This window comes from Typopeltis vanoorti, chromosome 24 (genome assembly GCF_054136105.1).
Source record: "Typopeltis vanoorti isolate ZY-2024b chromosome 24, IOZ_Tvanoo_1.0, whole genome shotgun sequence".
NCBI classification, from domain to species: Eukaryota; Metazoa; Arthropoda; class Arachnida; order Uropygi; family Thelyphonidae; genus Typopeltis; species Typopeltis vanoorti.
Genome location: NC_143572.1, coordinates 43100792 through 43127867, shown reverse-complemented (window position 1 = coordinate 43127867; position 27076 = coordinate 43100792). Strand labels below are relative to the sequence as shown.

Genomic DNA, 27076 nt, shown 5'->3' with positions numbered 1-27076 from the left:
TCCAGGATTGAATGCTTGTTTTCCAGAAGAGGCAAATAACTGCTTACCGATATAAAAAAAAAAAAATAGAAAAAAATTTTAGTTAGCAACTAGAATTATATTCTCTTCTGTAGATTCAGCTCATGAAATTATAAAATTTGAGAAGGCCTGCCCATATTTTCATTTTTTTATTTGATACAGTGTAGTGTCAAACATTTCAGAATATACAAATGAAAAATGAATACTTAATGAATTCATAATTTTATGTAGCAGGCATCAACAGAAAAGGCAAGGAACAAGAAAAGTCTCATTGACTATGTTATTGTTGATAGTGATGTTTTTCCTCCTGGTGCAGGACACCAGAGTGTACAGAGAATTTGAAATTGGAAGTGATCACCATTTAGTCTTAGGCAGGATAAAATTAAATTTCATATAGAAAAGAAGAACATATAAGAAAGTTTTAAAGTGAATAAAAGTTGAGCAGCAGTAAGATGTGAACTGTAGACTAAAATACACAAACATGATTGAAGAAAAAATGAAAGAGTTTGAGAACAGGAATCAAACCTTGGAGATTCAGTGACAAGTCCTGAAAAAACACTGATTGATTGAGCCAGAGAGGCATGTGGTGAGGTTGTCTGTAAGGATAGAAAAATCAGAACTCCATGGTAGACACAGGAAGTTAAAGAGGCAAAGGAAAAGAAGAAAGCATATCAAAAGTTCCTGGGAAATAGGTCAGCTTGTGCTCCTAGAGAATACAGAGACAAATGTAAGAAAGCTAAACACTGTGTAAAACTAGCTAAACAAAAGTAATGGGATGACTTTGGTAAGAACACAGAAAATAAATATCAAGAAGTGGGAAGATATTCTGGAGGTTGTTGAAGAAGCTCAAAAATGGAGGAAAGAGTGCTGTAAATGGAATTAGAGATGATAAAGGTGACATGAAAACAGGAGAAAAAGATATCCTTGAAGTATGGAGTAAATGATATTCAGCAGGAGTAGATGATATTCAACAGAAATGCTCAAGTATGGAGGTATAAAAGTTTTGCAGTGGCTGCACTGCATAGTTCAGAAGACCTGGACAGAGGGGGGGACGAATTCCAGATGATTGGAGTGGAGCTCTCATAGTACTCATATATAAAAAGGGAAATAAAACTGAATATGAGAATTAGAGAGGTATTTCTCTACTGAGTGTTCCTGGTAAGATATATGCAAGTATACTTGAGAAACGGTTGAGAAGAATTGTGGAAGAAAAGCTTGGTGAAGAACAAGCTGGATTCAGGTCAAATAGAGGCTGTCAGGATCAGATCTTCACTTTACGGCAAATAGTGGAGAAATCATGGGAATATAACATTAAGTTTTGTCGATTTGGAAAAGGCATATGACCAGGTGTCAAGAGAGAAGCTATTCAATATGCTACAGTTATATGGTGTCAATGGGGCATTATATCAAGCAATACTTAGTCTTTATTTGAGTTGCAAGTCAGCAGTTAGAATTGAAGGAAGTACAGGAAGGTGGTTTAATGTTAAATCTGGTATCAGACAAGGATGTACAGGAACTTCATAATGTGATCTACATGAATCACATTATGAAGGAAAAGTATTAAACCTGATATCAAAATTGAGGATGTTAATCTCAGCTCTTTGCTTTATGCAGATGATGTTATACTTCTAAATAAATCTGCTACAAGTCTGCAAGATTCCCTGACTAAAGTGAATAACTGTTGTAATAGATATGGTATGAAGGTCAGCATTAAAAAGACAAAGACAATGAAAATAGGCAGAAACATTGAAAATACCAACTGCATTGTGAACGGAGAACCCATAGAACAAGTAAAACATTTGAGCTACTTAGGCACGATTTTTAGTGAAGATGGTAAATTAAATATGGAAATAGACAACAGAATCAACAAAGCTGGTATGGTAGGAAGTCAACTGAATAAATTTATATGGAATAAGAGAGAAATTAGCTGAAACACTAAATTAGCTGTATACAAGACAATATTCAAGCCAATTTTAACTTATGGATCTGAGAGCTGGGTCAGAAGTAAAGCACTTGACCAATGACTAGAGGTCCTGAGAAAGATTACGGGCATGAACAGATGGCATCAATGGCAATGGCATATTAAAAATGAGGATATTAGGAAAGAACTTGACATTGTCAGCATCCAGGAATGAGTTAGCTGAGCTAATCTCAAGTGGTATGGTCACTTAAACAGAATGGGAGAGGAAAGTTTAGCAAAACAAGTGTTCTCTGCTAGGTTGGCAGGAAAAAGACCCAGAGGAAGACCAAGATATTGGTGGATTAATATAGTAAAAAGTGCCTTAGAAGATAGAAATATAAGATCTGATAATGTTGGAGTCTTGACAGGTAACAGAATGATCTGGAGGAAAATTGTAGATAGGAAGTTAGTAAGGATGTAATATTTCATGTTACTATCATATCCTGCACACCCCTTGAAGGTATATATCAAGAATTTGATGATGATGGCATTGAATGTTACAGCATTCGAAACCTAGTGTCTTTCTTGTATCTGATAAACACTGAAGTGTGATTACCTTTAGTAGCATATAATGCATAAAGGGAGGAGGAATACTAATTCAAAGTGATCAAAATATTGCTGAATTAAATTGGCTGTGTGACCAGATATTATGAAGCAGCATTTCACACTGCTGCAAATGGACAAGTTTCTGTTAGAATTCAGCAATGTAAAAAGTGTCATGATTTGGTATTGACAACATGGATGACCAGACCTTTATGCAGTCCATCCACTGTTTGCATTACCAATTTATCCACTAGTGCGAAAACCATTTCTCCTGTGTAAAGATCGAAACACCTGCCAATAGCTGTCACATATTGAGATATTCTAGGATCACAAAATCGCATATTTCTTTATTTCCCTGTGATGGGCACAGATAGGAGAGTATCGCCAGTGGGGTGCTTATCAGATCTGAAATATAAGCTTTGGCAAGTAGTACAGGGGTATGGAGTGGATGGCCAACTATTAGCTGCCATCAAGTCCTTGTATGAATGCCGGAGTTTTGTTACGGTAAACAGCACAAAGTTTGAACCTTTCACAGTCTCCGTTGGCCTCCGCCAAGGGTGTATTCTGTCACCCCTCCTTTCCATAATATTTATGGACTGGATTGATAGGCAAAGCCAAGGCAATGAGTGGGTTGGAATTGGAAGATGTAGCATTGGATGTCTGCTTTTTGCAGATGACCTAGTTCTGCTTAGCTCTTCCACAGATGACCTTGACCTTCAGCGGACCCTGGATAGGTCTGTAGCTGTTTGTGCAGAAGCTGGAATGAAGATCAGTGTCGCCAAAACTGAAACATTTGTGGTCTCAAGACAACCATCCCAGTGCACTCTACATGTGAGTGGAGTCCCACTGAGGCAGGTGGAGAAGTTTAAATACCTTGAGTCCATATTCACGAGTGATGGAAAGTGGGATGTAGAGCTAGATACTCAAATTGGCTCAGCAAGCAAATATTGTGGGAGCTTGGCCATTCGGTAGTATTGAAGCAGGAGTTAAGCCAGAAGGCAAAGCTGGCTGTCTTCAATACAGTCTATGTCCCAGTCCTCACCTATGGTCATGAGAGTTGGGTAATGACCGAAAGAATGCAGACACGAATCCAAGCGGCTGAAATGAGGTTGCTTCAAGGGGTTGTGGGGCTGACAAGACTCGACAGAGTCAGAAGCTCTGCAATTCGGGAAACCCTCAATACTCAACCACTGCTTTTCCATGTTGAGAGATCACATTTATGTTGGTACGGGCACCTGGTCAAAATGCCACAAGAGAGGCTCTCCCAGCAGGCCCTCTTTGCCAAGCCAGAGAATGGGAGGCCAAGGGCTCGCTGGATAGATTATATCCAAAACCTTGGGTGTACACGTTTGGGAGTCCCACCAGAACACCTGAGCTTGGTGGCAGAGGATCATGACCACTGGAAGTTCCTCTTGCAGCTGCCCCCCCCCCCCCCTCCCCAACCCAATTAGGAAAAGTGGGCCTTGAAAATGAATGAATGAATAAACAATATTAGTTGGGAATTTTAGTCCGATTGATTTTAAATAAAAAAAAGACTGTATTAATTTTTTTAAACAATCCTAATTAGACTAATGGCTCAATACAAATTTGCCAGTCCTCTGTTGGCTAAGTGGATAGCATATCCCCAATTCAATCAACAAGCTGCATTCAAATCCAACTGTGGCATGAATATCTTTAAGTGGAAGATTAATTTCACTGCCAGGTGTGAGAATACTATCCCAGTTACTGGAAGCCAAAGTGACTTGAAAAGTTCCATACATTCAATCTTTAACCTACCCACAGTGTTAATGTACTAACAGCCCTTTTCTCAGTGAGAGTCACAAAAAAGTAATCTATTCACCACTCTCTTATTTTCATGGGTTCCCATAGTCATCTTCCTGTCTAGTTTGAATTAAAAAAAAAGTTTCTTTAATTGTTAAGTAGGTTGACTAAATGCTTAGAATGCCTAAAGTGAGTGCTGCATTTGAATTAAAATTTCCCTATCAGCAATTTTTTCAGGAATCTGAATTATGTAACATTACAAAATGCAATTAAGCATCAACATACTAATTGCATTTTATATGAACCTATAACATACACAGTGTGGTCCATACGTTTTCAGAAAAAAATTTAAAAAGTCAAAAAGAAAGAGAAAGATAAAACGTGTTTGCTATTAAAAATATGATCCATTAGCTTTAAAAGTGTGGTTATATGGTTTTTGGACAACAGGCAACCTCCCATGGATACATCAGAAAATATATCCATGGGAGGTTGCCAAACATGCAGAATTCTCTGTCAAGAAAGGGTTTATTGAACTATAAAGCTGGTAATTATGATAGACTTAGGAGATAGCTTGGAATAGTGCCATAGCATGAGAAGCTAAATGAAAGAATGTCAGTAGTGCAGGGAAAAAGATTAAGGATTATTTCAGAGAGCAGTATTGTATTGCACATCCAGAGTCAGGAGAATAAACCAAATGGACGAGTAGAGATATTTTTTCTTTTGCAGGAGCTGGAAAAAAAAGAAAAAAAGCTAAATCAGATTATGATAAAAATGAACTAGTAAGCAGGTCAAAGTAAATCCAAAAGTTTTTTTGTTTTTTTTTTGCCAAGTAGCAAGTAAGAGAAAGAATGATTATGTAAAGCTAAGACAGTGCTAAGAGTAGAAAAGTGATTATAGAAGAAAGGCTGTATTTATGCACATGTGCACAAGGCTCTAGCTGGGCCCTCCAAATTAGGGCCAATTTAAGGGCCTCCAGAACACTCTGGCACCTCAGGCCTTGCCCACCTCAAGAAAATTGCAAGTGGCTCTGAATTGAAGCAGAAGAAACATTGCGCTACTAAGCAATCACTTTGCAAAGGTGTATCATCCAGGTGGACACTTTGCAGTTACTGATGTGAGACTCTGATATTAGGATTGAGGTGGACAAACTTGAGGTGCTCAGCATACTGAAAAATATCAATGTGAATACAGCAGATAATATGTGAGACTGGATAATGTCTACCTATGTGCTATGAGAATATGCAAGAGAAATGGTAATGCCTCTGACAAAATTATTTAATCTAAGTCTTAACTCTGGCAAGGTTCCAATATATGGTTACCTAATTACATGTCCTCTTTCCAGGGAATAGAAAGAAGACATGGTAGGTCCATTACATAGAAGCAGCTCCAAAACAGAAGAACTCCAGATATATCTTATCCCGAATGGCTAAGCATTGCTTGTACTTTATCAAATGGATTACCTTCCTAGCCTTACCTTTATGCATCTCATTTAACTCACAGCTTCTATTTATACTGCCTTTTTAATGGCCTTCTTATTCCAGAATGCCTGCTTCATTTAACCATTCATCCCTTTTACATGTATCCTGCTTAATATCCTAACATCTGATAAAATGGAGGTAATCAGACGATGCCTGCTGTTAAATATTCCATGACCAACCACTAAGCATTGCTCTCCTTTTTCTATTCTGTCTTCTGAGCTTTGCATAATCATCCATCTTCTCCACATATATCCTTCCTTCATAAAGCCTTCATTCATATGGCTGGCCACCGTCTGGGTGAGTATACTTCACAATCACTTTTACCACTATGAGGCCGAATCTAAACCTCATGCAGTAATCAAATCCAAGATTCTCAATCCTCATGTGCCTTCCTTACATACTATCTATAGGTACTGCCTCAGAAACTCAAGAGAATTATTTTACAATAGAGTACTGAATATTTTTTTAGAGAACTTTCCCAAAAAAGAAAATCTCATAACATTCATTCTAACAATGTAGAAGGGTTTTATGTCTGAACAAAAAAATAAAGTATTCTGATGTTAAATGCATTTTAGTGCTAAAGCACTACATAATAATACACAATAAAGAATTTTTTTTTTACTAGATGAGTCTCTGACTCCATGGGATCTTAGGGTAATAATGATAGTAAACTTTTCTTGTGGTTCTATAAGGCACTTCAATATTTAATGTTTTTTTTTTGTAAATTGTGAAAACTATTTTCTATATTTAACTATTGTTTTGACTCATAAGGAGTTCATACTACAATACATAACCATTAATTTTATTATTTTCTCACCAAATTGATATATATATTTTTTTTACCTTTGTAGGTTCAGAAGTTCGTTTCTTGATGCTGGCTTTAGAAATATCACTGCTTGATCTATCCAAGCGACCATGACTCAGTTTTCGGACAGGATTTGATAACCACTTCCTGAAACGAACCCAAAGAAATATAGTAAATCTCTATTTTATATTTTAAAATATTTTAAAAACTTAAATAAATGCCATTCACTTTGCACAAAAGCTCTTTACAATTACTGCACCAAGAACAAATTGTAAAATCAGGCTAATAGTTAAGATAGCTCACTCTTAAGTTCATGTGCATTGCAAGCAATGCACATGCATTGCAAGCAATGCACATGCATTGCAAGCACATCTTCCCCACCTCTTAAACACTATTCTTAAAAGGAAACATTTTATTATTACTGTACAGATGTGTATCAATTTTATTTATTTTTCCTGCATTTTTCTCCATCAGTACATATAAGAAACAAACCCCAGCTGATAGTGAGAAGGGCAATTTTTTCAACAAATAATAAGACGAAAATATACTGTAAAGTGATGACTGCAGTTCCTTTAATGATAATTGACAGAATGTCCCTGAGAGTTGAAAGAAGAGTGATAGATGATGCAATTTAATCACAACAAACTCTAACTTGTTCTTTTACGATAAGTAATACCATACATTTTTATAGAGATGGAAGTTACAATCCAGCTATATATAGTTACCTAATTAGTAACTGGATTTAGAGTGCTACTGATGAAACTGAAAACATGTCAGTTACATATGTGGCTAATATATATTTTACTTCATGCTACTTCCCCTCCCCCCACAACAATACCAACAGAAAATCGGTTTAATTTTATTTAGAACATAACTAACTAGATCAATCAGAGGAAGTGAATCATCAAGCAGGAAGCAAGTGCAATGGTTGATAGTGCATCTTAGATGATAGTGACTCACCTTACCTTATTTCGCAGAATACCTATAACAACAAAGAGAAAAATATCCTGCAAAATAGCAAATGCAAAAATATCTCCATTTCTGAATAAATGACTCATGTATCCAGTACATTTTTAAATGAGGTAATTAATACAGAAGTGGGATTACCTCAAACCAGTTTTTCCTCTTGAGAGCACAAATTATTAGAATTCATAAGTGAACTAGTAGCTACCATTTTTTGCTCCCTCATGCTTTCAGTGGGCTCTTTGAGAACTCCGAGTAGATGGGCTCTCCCTAGAAACTCAGGCACTTGCTAAGCTCTTGGAAAAGATCCACAACATGGGGATTTCATACCAAGAAATTAAGCAAAATATGAAGATGTATATTTTTGAAGAAAGTAGCTTTAATTAGTAAAGCTACTGCACCTGTAAGTTTCCTTTTCTTGCATCTGTAAATACTAATTTTAGAAAAAGAAAGTTAGAGATGCCAAATAGTGTAAAGGGGCAGGAAGTGAAAGCGGCACTAGGGAAAAGAAAAAGGGCAAGACATGCTAGATTATCTGGAGCGAAATGCTGTGAATTCCGGGAGAGGAAAAGATGGAATGGATCAGCAAACTTTTTAATGTGAAAAGGAGAGAGGGAAAGAAAACAAATGCATAAAATATTATTATTAACACCAGACTTTCATGGAGTCAAAAGACCCACTTCAGGAAGTGCACACACAAAGCTCATCAAACTGTGCTTTAAACTCATTCAGTGCATCTGCATTCACCACACTTGCAGAAAATGCATTTCACTCACCAACTACTCTCCATGCAAAAAACCTGCTCCTTATTCCTTTGCCTACACCCTCCTTATACAGTTTCTGGGGGATAGCTACCTCTTGTAATGGTCAGTGCAGACCTCCTCAGGGAAGTCTGCACTGACCATTATTCGCACAATCCTTATTATACCTCTTTAATGCATGGCCGACAAAATACTTGCAACTCCCTCTGCAACCCTTTCCATCCATCCATTCGCTCTTCCAAACAAAAAAATCCAGTCCTAACACCTTTGCTAATCAACTTTTATACAATTTCCAGAGTGCAACTCCATGTCTTTGGTGTTGTCAATTCTATAAAATCCCTTTAACTTAAAGGGTCTCTATAGAATATCTATTGATGTCCCTATTCCCACCTCCTTTTTATCAACTTGTCTTTGAAAGTTTTTTCACTTGGTTATACTATAAATTAAAGATGCTAATAAATTATATTCTTGGTTTCATCCTTTATCCAAGTGTAAGCAAACAATTTCTTGGCATCTTTAATTTATAGTCTGTCTGATGTAGTTCAACCTATCAACTAGTCTTTGTAACCGACAAACCCTCAATCTATCTTCATAGAGAGCATTCCATACTTGACACAATCTTGGTTATTTGTCTCTGGATCTGTTCCACCATTTCTTCATCCAAGCAATTAGATCTGCATGCAGTAGTACAGATGTGGCTGTACAGCATTCTAAAAGAGAATAATCACATTCCTATCCCTACTTGTCAGTTCATCACCCAAGTAATCTATGTGCTCTTTTGGCCAATTTTGCAGTGTGCTCTAAACTTTAATTCCCTATCCATAATTAGCCTCAATTTCTTGTAGTCCGGCATCCTGCAAGATCTCTCTATATTTTCATTGACCATTGCTCTTCCTAGCTTTGCATCATTGGCAAACAACCAAATATTTCCCCTTGAATCATTTCTTATATCACTGATGTGCAAATATAATGGCAGCCAAGTATACTGAGCCTTGTAGTACACTATTAGTACCCACCTTTTCCTGGATTCAGTTTCCCATCTCTTTGATGCTTGTTTGCATCATTAGAAACCCTCTTATCCAAATTACCAGCTCAATATCTACCCCCATTTGCTCCAATTTATGTAATAGAGATCCAAGTGGTATCCTGTCTAATGCCTTTGCAAAATCCAGAGGTAGCAACATCACTTCATTATAAAAAGTGAGCAAATTATTAAGGAATGACCAATCCTTCACAAAGCCATGTAACCCCATATAATGTATCATATTCCTATCTCTTGGTCAGTACATATGTATGCTTCAAAACAGACAAGTTTTTCCCTAATTGCAGTTAACTGCTGCGGTGTAGTTCATAGTGCACAACCTTTCATCTTCTGAGTTTCAATCTTATACCTGAAAGTACTACTGTCATTTTCATGTAGTACCAATCTATCCATATGCTATGAAAGAACATCACAGTCATTCTTATAATTCTTCCTGCTACTTTGCATCATCAACAAATCTCCGTTCAAACCTTCATTAGACACATGTATTCACAGGAATACAGTAATTTTATTATGGCAAATAATTCAACCAAAAACTAACTGGTCATCAGCATAATCACGAGGTGAAGCTACAACAAAGAATGTTAATCCTATTTCCAGAGCTGAGTCATGTGCTGGATGCCACATAATGGGGTGGTTAAAATAAAATAAGATTACAATTAAGGCCCAAATTTATCATCATCATCATCAAATTCCTGCTATGTACCCTCAAGGGCCCAAATTTAAAATAATAATAATTAAAATGGGGGAGAAGAGCACTATTGCTTGCTATTTATGAGGATAAGACTCTCCCAAATCTTGGTGATAAAGAAACAATCATTCTGATTTAAATTTTAGCCATGTAAAGTGCTTCAGCATTCTTTTTAAATAACCACTCAAATTTAAACCTGCACCAACGTAAAATGCATATACAAAAACATAGGATATTGTGGTCAGTGTCCACTCCATGCTGAGCAAGTCCAGATTTTTTGGTTTATTGTTGTTAATATAAGACTGGAGTTCTTGTAGTTGTTTTTCAACAGAGCATCTTGTTTGTCCAATGTATGAGCAGAGGCACTCACATTGAACTTGGTAAACACCATGGAGAGAGAGAGTGGGGGATGCTGTTTATCTTTCATGGATGGTAACCAAAAGGAAATTTTACTGATAAGGAAAAAAGTAGGAACTAAATTATATTTTTTCAGGACCTTAGCAATCATCTCAGAGATAGCTGTGATATATGGGATAGGGATTTGCTGTATAGGTTCAGGGTTTTCGTTGATGGGCTTGTAAGAGTCCAAAATGCATTGGATGTACTCAATTCTTGTTGGAGAGCTGGGAATTGGAACATATAACATGCACTCTGTTGAGCAAAGATTTGAAGATGCCTATTGTTTGAGATGGATGTGTTGAATCTTTCTGTATGTAGCAGCCTGTGAAGGTAGATTTATGGTGAATAGAAGTAGTAAGTATTTCAGAAGGGGTACAGGAAAGGACATCAAGGAAGGCTAATCGTCCTTTTCTTTTTCCATAGTAAAGTTGATGGTGGGTGTAGGCTGTTGATTTTAGTTAAAAAAGCAAGTAGAGATTCTTCTGAGCTAGCAAGATTGCAAACATTCTATATTTCAAATCCAAAAGGAAGGTTGGGATTGTACTGAAGAGAACAGAGATTCTTCAATATGCTCTAAGTAGAAATTAGTAAGTGCAGGTGACAAGGGGTTCCCATGGTAGTTCCTGCAATCTGTTTGTAGAATTGGTTCCTGCAGATGAAATAGTCTGAGTGTATTACAAAGTCAAACAGTTCAACTGTCTGGAGGAAACTCACCTGATAACAGTTTGAGAATATGAGACAGATTATCAAAGCTAATCATGAGGTCTGTAGGCTGAAGGGTTACAGTTTCTATTTTTATCAAAAAAATCTGATAAATTCTTCGTGGACGTTTGTGTGTGTGGCCAGTATGGGAGCTTAAAAGACAAGCTAGGAATTTGGTTAAGCAATAGGTGTGGGAGTCTATGTGGTTACCTATGCAGTCTGAGTGGAACTCCTTCCTTGTGTATTTGAAAGGCCATAAAAAGATGGACATTTCTACCAAAATAGGTCTTCACTGTTTTGACAGTGTATTCATCCCAAATAATACTTTGTTGAGTAAGGAAGTAAGTTTATTAATTTGGCTGTTGGTAAGGTTCTGAGGAGTCTCTTGGTTAGTGGATTCTGTGATATCTCACTGTGGTGAGATAGTTATGTCTAAAGGATTTTAGAGTCTTGATTTCAGCTAGAGCCAAGATTTGGGAGAGTCTCGTCCTCATAAATGGCAAGCAATAGGATCCCCCCATTTTAATTATTTTTAAATTTTAAAAAATAATTTCCTATAATGCTGTGTCATTTCATCATCTAATTAAATTAAATTTTATTTCAAATCACTTAATTTTAAATTTGAGCCTTAATTGTAATCTTATTTTATTGTAACCACCCACTAGGTGGTGGCATCCGGCATGCGGCTCAGCTCTGTAAATAGGATTATCATTCTTTGTTGTAGCTTCACTTTGTGATTATGCTGATGCACTGATGATGACCGGTTAGTTTCCAGTTGAAATACTTGCAGTAATAAAATTACTATATTCTTGTGAATACATGTGTCCAATAAATGTTATAATGGCACAAGTTCCATTAAAAATTCCTTCCTTCAAACCATTCCCAATATCATGCAATATAAATTAGGCAAGAGTGGTTCAAGGAAAGAACCTTTTAGGGATCCACTTGCTATTTTTTTCTGGGTAGTGTTATACTCAATTCACCAAATATTTATCAAACAGACATTTCGCTTATCCAAATTTCTAATTTATGATCCATCATCCTTTTCCCTTAATTTAAATATATAATTAGAAATTCAGAACTAAGATCAGTTCATTTTCATTAAAAATTTTGGAAGTAGGGATTCAAATTATTCTAGCATCTAAATGACAGCCTGTACCCAGAATGCTAATGCCTCTAACTCTATTATAGCTTGTTCACTTTCAATGAATTGACATTTTTTAAATGAACGTACTTAATCATGTACTTAATCTATTCTGTGTTTTATGCTTCTGCAGATCACTAAAAGCAAACATTTTCATCTCCTCTGGTTCTTTTGCTATAAAACATTATCATATTTCCATGTACATACTTATGCATTTCCTACTAAGTAGCAGCATCTCTTATAGTTGTTCAAAAAGGGCTGATAGCACATAAAGAACATACTTCTAATTAAGGTCAGAACTTACTTACAATCAGGCACCACCAGTTTTTAATTGGCTGTGTACTCAACAGCTCTGCAGGTCAAATGTACTTAATGCAATTAAGCACATCTAACTTACAGGTCAAATATGGTTAATCACACTTATTAAGCAGAAACTCACTGCATGCAACTAACCTATTAAGCTCTGCTCAACTTTAATAGTTTGTATTTTCAACATTAATTTTCTGTATGTCTATTATAGTAAGTTATGAACTAGGGTTCATCCACAGAAATTGAGCATAAGCGTGGTTAGCAAGAGAATGAGGAGTAGGTTTTTTCTTTGTGAAGATGATGAATTGTTCATTTTTTTGAGATATGGTTTCTTCTTCTTATTATTATTAAATTGTTATTATTATTACCTTGTTATTATTATTGACCCCAAGGAGTCAGAGATTCATCTAGGAGGTCCTTTTGTCAAACACACAGCTCATCATACTACACCTTAAACACACTACAGACACCACACACCTCACCACACTTGGTGAGGCATTCCAATTATTCACAACTCTGCATGCAAAAAACCTGCTTCTCACCCTCCTTATACAGCTTTCAGGGATGACATCTGGTTTTCCCCTGATCTCCCACCTTTTTCTGTAAAATCTCTCCAACACTGATCCAGTAACAACCCCTTACCAACTTGTACTTCTCTATCATATCACCTCTCTTCCTCCTATCCACCAGATTCCGTAAATTGAATCTTCTTAACCTTTCCTCATATTCAACATTCCAGAGTTCAGAAACTACCTTAGTCAGTTGCCTCTGGATGCTTTCCAACATCTCTTCATCCTTGTAAGAACCTGGTGACGTAACCTGTGCACAGTAGTCTCTCTATAACCTAATCAAAGCCCTATACAATGGAACAAGAATCTCCTTCCTTCTACAAGTCAGTGTCCTCTGCATCATTCACAGAATTCTTTGTGTTTATAATAAATTTAGTTTAATCCTTTATCCAAGTGTGAGCAAACAAAGTTTGCGCCTGAAAGTATCTTCAGGACTGAGGTAAGGTGGTACACACCAGGGCAACTCGTTGCAAAGGTGGAGCAAGCTACCAATACTCCTGTCTCAGTATCTCCTATAATGCAAAACACATCTCCTTGCGGATATGTCTAATGTTATGCATTAAGGGAAGGGCCACTACCCAGACTAGTTTCGACCTTTATTGAGGTCTCTTCAGTGGGAGCCAGGCCCAAGCTGGCTTTATCCACACTTGGATAAAGGATTAAACTAAATTTATTATATTCTAACCAAGTGAAAAATAAACTTTCAACTTCAATTCTTTGTGTTGTCCTCACAATTTTGGCAGTGTGTCCCCTAAATTTCAGATCCTTATCCATTATCATCCCAAGATCTCTTATTTCCTTCACCTCCAATAATATATCATTACCAAGTATAAATTCTACATCCCATCTTTGTTTCCCAAATTTTAAAAAAACCTTACATTTTACAAAATTGAACTCTCATCCCCATTCCCATTTACTCAATTCATTCATTCAAGTCGTCTTGTAAGTCCACAACATCTTCTCTACTCTTCATAGCTCATCCCAGTTTTGCATCATCTGCAAACAACTGAATATCCCCATCCAAATCTTTGCCAATATCATTAACATACAGGTTAAACAGCAATGGCCCTAAAACAGATCCCCAAGGCACACTGCTAGTGACTTTCCTCTTCTAGGATATTTCTCTCCCATACACAACTTGCTAATACATATCAGATAGTCAGTCTCTGGATCCAATGAACTAATCTAATATCCAATCCCATACGCTCCAGTTTGACTATCAACTTATCATGCAGTAATATATCAAAAGCTTTGCAAAATCTAAGTAACTACTGTATATCTCTCTTCTCTGTTCAAGGAAGCTGTCACCTTATTGTAATAAGTAAGTAGATTATTATTAAAATATGACCTCTCTCTTTAGCAAATCCATGCTGTCCATCAAAGATAATACCATTGTTGTCAACTTAATTCTGGATCCTAGTTCTCACCAGCTTCTCCAACAACTTAACCACAACACCTGACACACAGATAAGCTTATAATTTAATGCTTGAGTTCTATCACCTCCCTTATGAGGCAGCACAATCTTGCCCTCCTTCTACTCCTTTGGAACTCAACCCAGTGCAAGACTCATATTAAAAAAATATGTCAGGGCAGATGTCAACTCCCTGGCACATTTCTTCAGAATACGTGGTGATATATTATCAAGTCCCACAGCCTTATTAACATCAAGTTTGCTAAATTTCCAATACACCTCTTGCCAGGGGCAAATTCTCCATGCTTGCTATGCAAGCTCATTATTTGAGAAAGAAGTAATATTTATTTGTTAATAAATGCATGCATTTATAAGCCATTTAGGCTTTTATTTTTGTAGACAGAAGATGTCTTAAGCTTGCACGGCAATAATTGAGCTTTGCGTTGTGTATCGAAGGCCGATGCTTGCTCAGCTAGTCAAAGCTACCTTGGCTTGTTCGGTTGGAGGAGCTTCCAGGTCCTTGCAGCAGCACTGTGATTTTATGCGTGCGCATAGCCATTTCACGTCGTCTCACTCTGTTGCTTAAGCACAGGCTATAGCCTGTGTTTAAGCAACAGTCAATGTAGTCAATGTAGCTCTAGCCAGTGAGATTCAGCCAGCCTTTACAAGTGTGTGTGTTGTTCAGGAAAATTAAGTTACAATCAACTTTTTATGATGATGTCATTGACCAGTTCATAAAGAAGAACCATAGGGTAGAATTTGTATGCAAGTAGCTAAATTGAAAAAGATAAAATATCATTTGTATTTGTGTTTGTTGTATCTGTATCTTGTTGTATTTGTATGATTAAATGTACATAAATTTCTAAATATATAGTCTTAAATGGTCAGTAAGTCATTATTCCACTAATCAGACTTCAGTCACACCTCTCACTCCCTGAATGATAAGAAGAGCAAGCGTGAATTTCAAAACCAGTATTCGCCTCTGCCTCTTGCTCACTTACATTTAGTCTTTCCTCTCCATCAACTGCTCGCAACCTCTCTATGATGTTGCATTCACAAGAATCAAAAGACCTTTATGAACTATGAACTGCTCATTAAGTATCTCCACCATATCTTCTGCAGCAATTGTTCTTATACCATTTTCTGCAATCACTGTCATCCGACCATAATCATCATTTTATTTATTTATTTTTTTTTGCTGGCCACATATCAAAAGAACTCCCTAGGATTTTTTTTTTTTTTTGGCTTCATTAGATAGCTGCTGTTCATACTTCACTTTTGCTACCGTTATCAACAAACTCACCCTTCTTGTCTTTGTAATCTCCATGGAATTAGTTATTACCACTTCTCTTATGCTGCCTCCATAATGCCCTTTTTCTCTATATCACATGCTTAATCTCTTCATTCATCCATTTCACATCTAGTCATGGTGTGGCTTTAAGAGACAAACCAGTATTCAACTAATTTGTGACTTTACTAACACAGGATATCCAGTTGCTTGCTGATGATGCAAAACTGGAAATAGATAAGGAGTGATTACTAATGTCAAGTCCTTTTAAAAAGATCTAAATTTATGGATGCACTGACTGTTTGATTTGCTTTGATATTCAAAGCAAATCAAATAGGCAGTGTATCCAAATTTAGTAGTTTTGGTATGTTTTGCACATATTCATACAGTTTGGCAAGGTTACTGAATATTTGGCTTCACCCGAATCAGTAGAAAGATTCGATTTGACCAGCTGAAGCATAAAAATTGCTGTTACATGCATCACAACAAATGCAGCAAACTGGAGAAAAAAAACATCTCTATATCTTGTGAGATTGCATACCTAGACTCATTGCCTTTGAAGGCAGGCCAATCAAATGAGCTCCAAAAAGTCCTAGCTTAGTGTTCATGGACTTCATTTTGGAATTATAATGAACATTGTCTTCAGGAAAAAGGGATAGTATCTCAGACTTAAAATGAAGGATTGGCAGCAATTGGCATCTTTTGATAAGCTACTAAAATTGTGAATAGAACTAGAATTATCCTTTTGACATGTGTAGATACCTTGTATTTACACATGTCAAACATGTATATATAAGATACATATATTCACGTATCTTGTATCTACACATGATACAAGCTACCTTGTATCAAATTAAACTAAATGACATTAATACTACTTTATCAAAGATTAACTGTAGGCAACATTGGTGGATATGTTAGCAGATCAAAGTATTTACATGGGTTAGGTGTATAGTTTCTTACATAATAAAAAAAAAAACTTAAAAAAAAAGTAAAAAAAAACCTCATGTCATATCCAAGAGTATCTATGTGGAGAGATGCCATCTAATTATTTAACAGAAGAGCAGATACTCATAAGTCAGACATCAACCATGACAATCAACAACAGAGACCAAACTGATATAAAGATCATTGTGAGAAGCATTGGAAGTCTGTGATATAGAGCAACAACAAATCATGCTATACCATTTTATAATTGGATAAGTCAGTGTCGTGTAGCCAATACTTGGGAATGGTTTATTTCTGAGAATGTCATCTTCCTTCAATTGTGAAAATTTGGTGGAAGAAATGCAATGACCTGAAACTGTTTCAAATAATATGGACCTTATTGGTTAACATCTATGAGGATGAATGGCAATGGATGTGCAACACTTCTTTCTAACTTTAGGTAGTTCTACAGAACAGACCTATGTCTCTTTCAGGGCAACAATACACCATATCATATTATTGTTATAAGATACCCACAGGGAGTCAGGGCTCATCAAGAGAGGCCACATCACAAGTCATACATTTTCTTGAATTCATTCATGCTATTTGCACTCAACTTCCAAAGGCAAGTCATTATCAGTCATGCACCACTCTATGAGAGAAAAATCTAGCTCTCATCCATTTCTTGACTGTATTTATTTTCAACTTCAGTGGGTGCCCTCTCATCCTCTCCCTACCCCTCCATAAAATGAAAACTCCATCGTGGTATCCTGTATGACCCTTTCAGAAGTTTAGATCTATCATATCAACCCTCTTTCTCCTGTCTATTAGCATCTTTAGTCCACAAATTCTTAATCTCTCCTCATAATCTACATTCCATAATCCTGATATCTTTAACACTCTCCTTTGCACCCTCTCCACTATACCCACAACACCTCAGCAATCAGGAAACCAAATCTGCACACAATAGTCTAGATGAGGTCACATTAAAGCTTTGTAAAAATGCAAAATGACTTCCTTATAACATGTCAATATTTGTTTCAGATAATTGGAATTATTGAGAGCAGCTGAGGATGAAGTAGTGAATATATGAACTGAAATTTGTCAACATGTTTGGAAAAAAACAAAAACATACCAATTCCAAAAAAAAAAAAAAAAGTCAAATCCCAGAGATTGTAAGGATTAAAGTCATGCTGAAAGTGATCCGACAAAGGCTGAAGCCATATGTGAATAAAGAAATGCCACAAAAATAGGCCAGGCTTACGGAAAATTTTCTAAAAAAGGTGATTTCGGGTGACCAATTCGTACATCCTTTATTTCTTTCTCCCCTTCAGCATTCATTGACTATTCTTGGCAATCTGCCGGCTCCAGTTCTATAAACTGTGGGTGTGCAATATATAAATCTAATTTGCTTCTCACAGAGCAGATCCAAGTGAGGTACTGATTCTCTGCCCTCAAAAAATGAGCAAAAACTTAATTTTCAGTTATAATAACAAAAAAAAAAGTATCCAGGTATTTTTAGTATAATATAAAATTTAAAAATCTTAAATGTTACTAGTGAAAAACAATTTCTCTGTCACCCCTCCCATTAAAAAAAAAAGTATGGATTTGTTATTTGTTAACATCATTAACCTAATGTTAATATGAAATGACTGCAGCAGACATTACACTTAAATATTATCTTTTGGATTTAAGTTTGGTGAATTAAGTTAAGAATAATACCCACAATTTTATTTTGTTACAATAAAACTGAGTATTATATTGTTTTATCAGTTCATAAAATGTCAACTTCATTAAGAAATCCATATTTAAAACAGTGATTGATTATGGCTTTCTTATAGTCACTTACATAATTAAGGTTGCACAACAGCTATACATTTGAAACCTTAAGATGGCATGTTAATATTATTCTATGACACCTCCAAGGAATTCATGGATTCACCAAACGAGAATGCTACATCATGTGACCCACCATCTACATTACTAAGTTCTTCATCTACATGCTACTTCACTATCCACATTAATCAATAATACTGTTTTTGTCTGTAAATTGCACGTATTCTTTGCTGATGTATCTGTATGCAGAATGAAAAACTGGAGTTTCTGGAAGAAAAAAATCCTACTAACTCTATATGAGATAGCTAACTCAACTTTAATTGAAAATGTCCATTCCTCTTGTCAAGATGAGAATCAAACTAGGTATTTTGCAAAAGGGTACAATGTCCCATTATTCTTTCAACTGCATTAGAGAGGCACTATCAAAAGAATCTCTCACATATGCAAAATGCTAAACAGAAGTGTATAGAAATATAAAAAAGTCACTGTCATATCAACAAGGACCACAGTTTCAACCAGCCATTCCAAGGGGTACTGATTCATATGATACTTAATTGATAGGAGCTTACAAAACTTGAAGTGTCAAATCCAGATAATTGCAGAACATACTCTGAAAGTAGCAAAAACAGTTTTTCTTTTTTCCTGCTCCACAGGTAATTCTACAGACCTTGTCATTAAACCAATTTCAAAGCACAATAGTAATTTCCTGCAATGCTAAAGGTCCAATGAGTTTAATTTCTGCATAAAAAACTTCTGTAAAAAAAATTCATATAGTGAGAAAACAGAAAGTTACTTGCAGTATAGTAGAGGTGAATTAGCAGAATTACTAAGTGAACATTTTGCAAGAGTATATCATCCAGGTGGAGATATTGCAGTAAAAAGAGGGGCAAAGGCTTATATGGAAACTGAGGTAAATGAAACTTGAGGTGCATAGCATATTACAGAATCTTGATGTGAATACAGCTATGGAATTAGATGGTGGTATATCAGCTAGAGTTTTATAAAACAGTGCTAGGGAATTGGCAAGTGCCTTTGACCAAATTGTTTAATCTAAGTCTTGGCTCTAGGTTAGTCCCAAGGGGGTGGGAAAGAGGGGAAAATACATCCATTGCTTAAAGGAGGCTCCAAGACTGATGTAGCAAATTACTGACCAATCAACATATCAGGAGTTGTAGTCAAGGTGCTGGAGAAGTTGGTCAAAAGCAAAATACAAAAATGGATAGACAGAAAGGGATGGAGGGGGGGGGGGAGGACAACATGGTTTTGAGAAGTGTTAGGTTGTGCCTCAACCTAACAACTTGCTCATGTTTTATAATACAGTGACAGCTGAGTTGGATAAAGGTAATGAATGGGTTTACAGCGATACTGCTGGACTTTGAAAAAGGCATTTGATAGGATATTGCATGGAATTCTAATTAATAAATTGCAGGACATGGGGATGGATATAACGTTCATAGAGAGAGAGAGAGAGATATCAGAGAGTAGTTTATTCAAGAGTAGAGTCAGTAGAAGACCTGTGACTAGCCACAGGGCTCTGTTCTTGAACTGCTACTATTTAATTTATACATTAATGATATAGGAAAGGATCTGAGAAGAACTATTCAGTTGTTTGCCAATTATGCAAAATTGGGTAGAGCAATAGTTAATAAAGATGAAGTTAAAATTTTGCAGAATGATTTCGATAGACTGACAGTCTGGGCAAAGGAGAATGGATATCAGTTTAATGTGGCAAAGTGCAGTTATGCATTACCAGATACTGGAGTGGATTACCAGCTGTGTACCAAACTGATGGAAATGTATTCCAGGAAATTGATGAAACCAGGGATTTGGGGTGCTAGTCGATAAGGAATTATAGTTTAGAGAGCATAATGCAAAAGTGGTTAAAGCAGCTCATCAAATTACTTGGTTACTGAAGAATACTCTGATGAGCAGAGACAGATTATTATACCTCTTTATAGTCTTGGTAAGACCCTATCTTGACTACTGTATGCAGATCTGGTCACCTGGGTTTCTTGAAGATGAGGAGGAGAGGATCCAGAGGTGAGTAACCAAGATGGTAGCAGGTCTATGGAATGAACCTTATGAGGACAGGTTGGAGATTTGTAGGCTACAGAAATTGGTCAACAGGCAGAAAAGGGGTGTATGATTGAGACATACAAATTACTAAAGGGTTTTTACAAGATTTTTCAGAACAAGTGTGAGTGGTAGTGGGAGGCATCCTTGGAAACTGAGTAAGAGTGTAGTTAACAAGGTGTCATAAATTTATTTTTTTGTATGGAAAGTGGTAAATGAGTAGAATGGGTTGCAAAGCCTGTTGTTGATACCACACCTGTGAATGAGTTCAAAGCTAAGTATGATAGATACTGCATGAATTTTGAATAGTGCTTGGCATGATGTTTAAGGCCTCCCTTGGTGAGTCTAAGACTCCATGTTGTAGCCATAATAAAAATAATAATAGCAGCTGCTTGGATGATGATGTTTTAACTGTTTGGAAATGTAAATGTTACTCTCAATTCTAGCAACACAATAACAATCCAGTACCATTAATAAAAAAAAGTAAAGACACCAATATAATGGCATCTAAATTGCAGCCAACATCTTACTTTCTCAGTACAGTATTTGGATTGTTGTTTTATTTTGGGGGGGGTGGGAGGAATGGCCAATTTTCACCTTTAAGCAAGGCCAGCTCTACCGACAGTACAACAGAGCGGCAAGTTTTTTTTTCCCCTTGGGGGGGGGGGGGGGAGGGAGCAAGATAAAATTGCATTATTTACTTATTTACTCTGCATTTGATGAGTATACTCGTCTTCGCTTGATTTTAATTACCCATGCAGATGCACATTTTATCTCTTTCTGTAATTTTCATTAGCTAATGCTACTATTTAGAATTTATGATCAGACATGTTGAAGCCTGGCTTAACATCATGGCTTTTAAGATGTCATTAAAAAGAGGGGGGTTTATAGGGGAGGGAGGGGGGGCAAAATATGCTGTTGCATGGGGCAGCAAACTTCCTAGGGTCAGATCTGCCTTTAAAAGAATATTTTCAAATTTGCAAGTCAGTTCTAGTATATTTAATTAGTTTGGCAATTTTTTTTATTGCCTTGTAGGGTATTTTGGAAAAAAATTATACTCATAAGAAATTATGAACACCAGACCTCTATGGAGTCAAAAGACTGACCACGAGAGGCAAACGCTGTTACACAAAGCCCTTCAAATCATGCTTTAAACTCATTCAATGTATTTGCATTCACCACGGTGTCAGGCAATGCATTCCACTCTCAAATTATATTCTTGTTTTATTCCATTACTAAGGCTGATGACTTCACATCAGGCTCCCTTAATATCCCATAATGCACAGCACATTCCTTTTCAGAGATGTATATTGTCATGCCTTATGGAAAGGAATTACCTAGACTAGTTTTGATTTTTGAAATAGTATTTTGGGGGACAGATGTGTGCTGATACTGAGAGCTAAACTAATGCAGAAGAATGGTGATAGGGAAGTAATCAGGATATATTGTGCTGGATCATCACAATATACGATACATCCCTTGTGTCACCAAAAAAATGTGTGTCTTTGGCAGGGTCAGTCTGAGAGTATCTGATGCCCCTAGGCAAAGAAAATTTAGCCACCCCTATACATTGTCTCTCTCTATATATTTTGTCATACTCACACAAGCACACCTACACCTACACATGTGGCGCCCCTAGGCGATTGCCTAGATTCGCCTAATGATAAAACCAGCCATGGTCTTTGGGCTAAAATCTTGAATGTGTAAAAGAGAAACAGCAATAAAATGTGGCAAGCTTTTTCATGTTTTCAAACTCATCTACAATATGAACCATATCTAATAATTATTTCCAACCAAGTGGCATGTGACAAAACCCCTATACTATGAAGAATGCTGAGAAAAATTAGTACTAGAGCGAAGAAGTGTTTTGATATCTTCAACATCGCGTAACATACATGCATGTATACTCAGCTTTATGTGATGTTTGTGACATTTTACACTGATTTTTGTGTAAAGGTTTGGCAAAGAAACAAGTGAGGAGTAGATTCTTTATATGGAGAGAGAGAGGTGAGTGAATTTGCATCATCACAGTTGGTTGTAAATGTTGGAAGAGGAAAAGAGTTGAGGTTCGATATGATAAATGTTTCTTCCCTGAGTGACACTTCTCACAATAAGTAATAAAATTCCTGCTTACTATTTGTACTATTTGAAGTAAATACAAAATACTGTAATTTCTAAATATAAGCTTCATATGGGAATTTCAGTGAAAATTTCAAAACCATAACTGATGTTTGTTTCATGTTTTTAGATGTCAAAATAATGCAAAACTAGCTATTCAGCTTGTTTACTTAACTAGCTAATTTGTTTATCCGTGGCAATGATATATTGTAGCATGTACAGATATTGTCACATGTATAATAACAAATTTGCAACCACTCTTCCTCGCCACATTTTACTATCGTTGTGGATTCGAGCACCCATCGGCTGTCACTCGATTTTTCACCCACTCGCATCTATAGAAGATGTATAAATGACCCCTTAAGAAACGTGAACCATGGCTTATCCTACCATTTCTTCCTTTGTGGACTAACAATAATAAATTATATATAGATAATTCGGTAAATTTCACAACCAATACATTGGTTTTTCTATAAAAACAGATATAGAAATCATCTTACTGAATTTAAATGTTCAGTTTTCTAACTCTGAGTTTTTTTTATTTATTTTTTATGTATATGGGTTTAATCATTCAAAATAAAAAATTAAAATATTAAATTTCAGTTAAGTGCATAAATACTTGGGTAACGGGGGGGAAGCAACGAACAGTGTATTTGGAGGTTAGGTTAATTTAAAATTTGTATTGACAACAAAACAGATCTATGAAACTTTATTTCTGATAAGTAAATGAAAACAGTGGTCCCAAGACGCTTAAACATGATTCTCAAAGAATTTATCTCCATTTGTTAACATTCAACAAGACGGAAAGGCATCATGTGCAGAAATGCTTGACCTAGGTGCCGAAACATCAATTTCTCATGCTCCGTAGACTACTGTTAGCGTAATACTGGAAGTCTTTTATGATCTGAGCAACAGCACGAAAAGCCTAATCCAATCAGAACGTATTACACACATTTTATCATTATCGCTTTTTTACGATGTTGGTAAAATATTGCCACACAATTTCATCTTGGTTAGGCATCCCTGTTACTTAGATTAAGAGACTATGAATTATTTTACTGACCTTACTCCAGATGCAATACTATCAGACCAGCTTGATCGCCGATGTGCATGTCGACTTCGACAGCACTGCCAACAAGTAGAAGGCCTTAAAGTTGCATCCATAATAGAAGTTTTTACGATCACTTTTGTCACTTCATAGTAATTACAGCATTGTGTCCAGAAATGTGAAGAGAATGAGATTAGTATTAAAACACCGGTTAGACGGAGGGCAAATACTACCGCTAGTTACCACTGGCACCGCTGTCGCCCATCGCGAAAGCAGAAAGGACGTGCCCATTTCTACCAGAGGTAGTGTGATTAGTATCACGACGTTTTTTAAACGTCATACCGCGTTTTGTAGGCAAAATCATTCAACACATTTATATTAAAAACTAGTAACAATAAATACTAATTTTTGTTGTTCAGTTATAAAATTATAAAATCTGAGCTATACAATTTTTATTAGTGTAGCATAAATAATTTATTCAATCATGCAAGGTCGGGAAATCGTATGGAAAAATCGTGATAACTTCGCGACCTACCCGAGACTTAGTAAATATGTCTAAAATATAAAATAAGAAACTAGGTATATATATAAAGTGAAATTAAAATAATACATTACACTTGACATTTGAAAAAAGAGTCACTTGAAAAAAGAGTATTTTCTCGTAGAGAATTAAAAAAAAAAGATTTTTAATTTACATTACTAAATAGTATATACATACAATCGAAAAAAAATCGATATCTTTGGAATTCCGTATATGTACTGTATATTTTTTAAACGAATGGCGACAATCAGGTTGACGCTGCCACACTTAAAGTTGACAATTAGTCAACAACTTATTCCCTAAAGGGTATGCAGATTTGACAGACTTAAAGACTTTATATAACAAAAACGCCGGTTTTTTTTTTGTTTGTTTGTTTGGTTTTTTTTTGCAAAAATATGGATTTACATTAAAAAAAATCCGAAATCGTTTCATAAAAATCATTGGGTATGAATTTTGCAAATATAGTTTGATAAGAATCACATATAATGAAGTTTATAGATACTGGCTCTTATTTTAAAACGAAATTATTACATTCATTCCCTATACTTCAACAGTTGTTCATTGTTGATTATATTTAGACGTTTACTAAAAATGTCAAAGCAGCTTGAGCCTCTCGCTCCTATGCAGCAAGAGAACTAAAGCCGTAAATTTTCTTTATATTTTTACTGCGAATAATGTATTGGTTTTAAGAAATTATGTAGTATCTCACTCTCTCCTGAAAAGCTTTGATTCAATGACAGCTTACGCTTACTATCAGTGCAGGATTAAGGAATGGATTCTGGCTGCCATTGTCCTCAAAAAAAAGTTGTTAAAGTAAAAAAATCTACAGAGGGAATTAGATTAGTAGTAGGACACTATGTAAAGAAATACACAATTCTAAATTGTACGGAAGGGCAGTTACACATTAAGCCACGCATCAACCATGATAATAAACAGCATAAGCTACAAGAGTATAAAGAACTATGTTCTGATCTAATAGGTGAGTTGTGGATGAGTCAGTGCTAGATGAACGCCTTATGCCCGAATGTATCAACCCAACTGTGAAGTTTAGAGGGGGAGGCACTATGGTACGAAGCTGTTTCTCCCGGTATGGATAAGGACTCTAGTTGTAAGCATTATAACCAAAGGTTCTGTCCTTTTGACGGTCAAAACTAATGCATCCAAACGATTACGTTGAAGGAAGAATGCTTTAAAATATCTGACACTAATGTATAATTAAGGCCAAAGGAGATCTATATTGTTAAAGTGTGTGCAATTGAAGTTCTCTGAAATATAGTGCTGTCCTAATACTTATTTTAATATAGCGTATTTTACCTAGCACCTCATTAAAGATATTTTAAACTACCCGATCTTTTTCGCCGATTAATATGATGTATTAATCGCAAAACAAGCAAAGAATAATTTATCACTTAAACTGCAAGCAATATTACTTCTGGATGCACTAAGATTGAAATCACCATCGCTATATCCTCACAGGGTGTATTAGATATTATGACCGTCTCATACAATTAATATTGTACTAGACATTGTATTGTATTTACATTGGATGAGTCTCTGACTCCCTACAGATCTCTCTTAATAATAATAACAATATATTATGATTAGCTTCCAATCAAAAGCTTTCTTCTCAACTGGTCTATAAAACATTGATCTATTTACAATTGCTCTTAACTACTTCGTTTCCTCTCGGAAGAAACTAATTAATCACCAGTTATACTAACATTCCGTATTTCCTGGTATCTTTTCCCCTCATAATAGCTCCATCGGTACACCATGATGTGCTGATTGGAACCATTCACCTTACATATCAGTCACTGCACTTTTCCGTAAAGCAAGAAAGAAATGAATCTTCAGTGACACTCGATCCTTCACTGCCTTGTATTTTGCTATAAATTAATCAACTAGTCCTTCATTTAATCCAGATTTACTGTTGCCTCACTCAACCCAACAGTTTTTATTTCACTGAGGCTCTTTTCGAATTCTGCATTTTTCCTACTTCCTAATTGAGATCTAATGCCTTTAAGTTTGGCTTCTGAATATATGGGAATGTAGGTCCATTTTTGTCTGGTGCTGTAACGAAGTTTGTTTATTTAATTTTTATAACTAATTTCTCTCTCTGTGTGTGTGTGTGTGTGTGTGTGTGTGTGTGTGTGTGTGTGTGTGTGTGTGTGTGTGTGTGTGTGTGTGTGTGTGTGTGTGTGTGTGTGTGTGTGTGTGTGTGTGTGTGTGTGTGTGTGTGTGTGTGTGTGTGTGTGTGTGTGTGTGTGTGTGTGTGTGTGTGTGTATTCGGTCTCAGACTATAGCTGTAGGAGTTCATTTTCCTCCGTTTGTTCTTGTTTTCCTCTCACAAGCATAAAACCGACCTTGAACACATTTGGTGTTAGTTACGTGTATATCGTGGTATAAATATGAATTCGGGTAATTCGTGGAGTTCATGCCGTTGTCACTCTCGATGAAATTATGTCTATTTGTGGAAGGTCAATCATCACACCATGAAACTAGATATATTTCTACTTCTAAAAACATAAATTCATTCCTGGAGTTAATAAGTCCCATTGCCTAAGAAGAAATCTAAGCAGTAAAGATTGTTGTTTGGAAAAATTCAAATATCCAGAAACTTCGTTTAATTCCTTCAGATAATGTGTGTTGATAACTTCATAAATGCTTTAAAATTATGACAGTGACTTC

The 27076-nt window shown here is 36.0% G+C and overlaps 1 protein-coding gene across 3 annotated transcripts in view; it reads right to left on the bottom strand.

The window, feature by feature from the left end:
- The window catches only part of LOC150093135 (triple functional domain protein-like), a 396873-nt gene that overhangs the window by 176975 nt on the left and 192822 nt on the right, over nucleotides 1–27076 (bottom strand). For all 3 annotated transcript variants that reach the window (XM_090413319.1, XM_090413321.1, XM_090413320.1), the window contains one exon: nucleotides 6604–6712. In XM_090413319.1, coding sequence (XP_090269445.1) covers nucleotides 6604–6712 — 109 coding nt within the window. The remainder of the gene's footprint in view (nucleotides 1–6603; nucleotides 6713–27076) is intronic.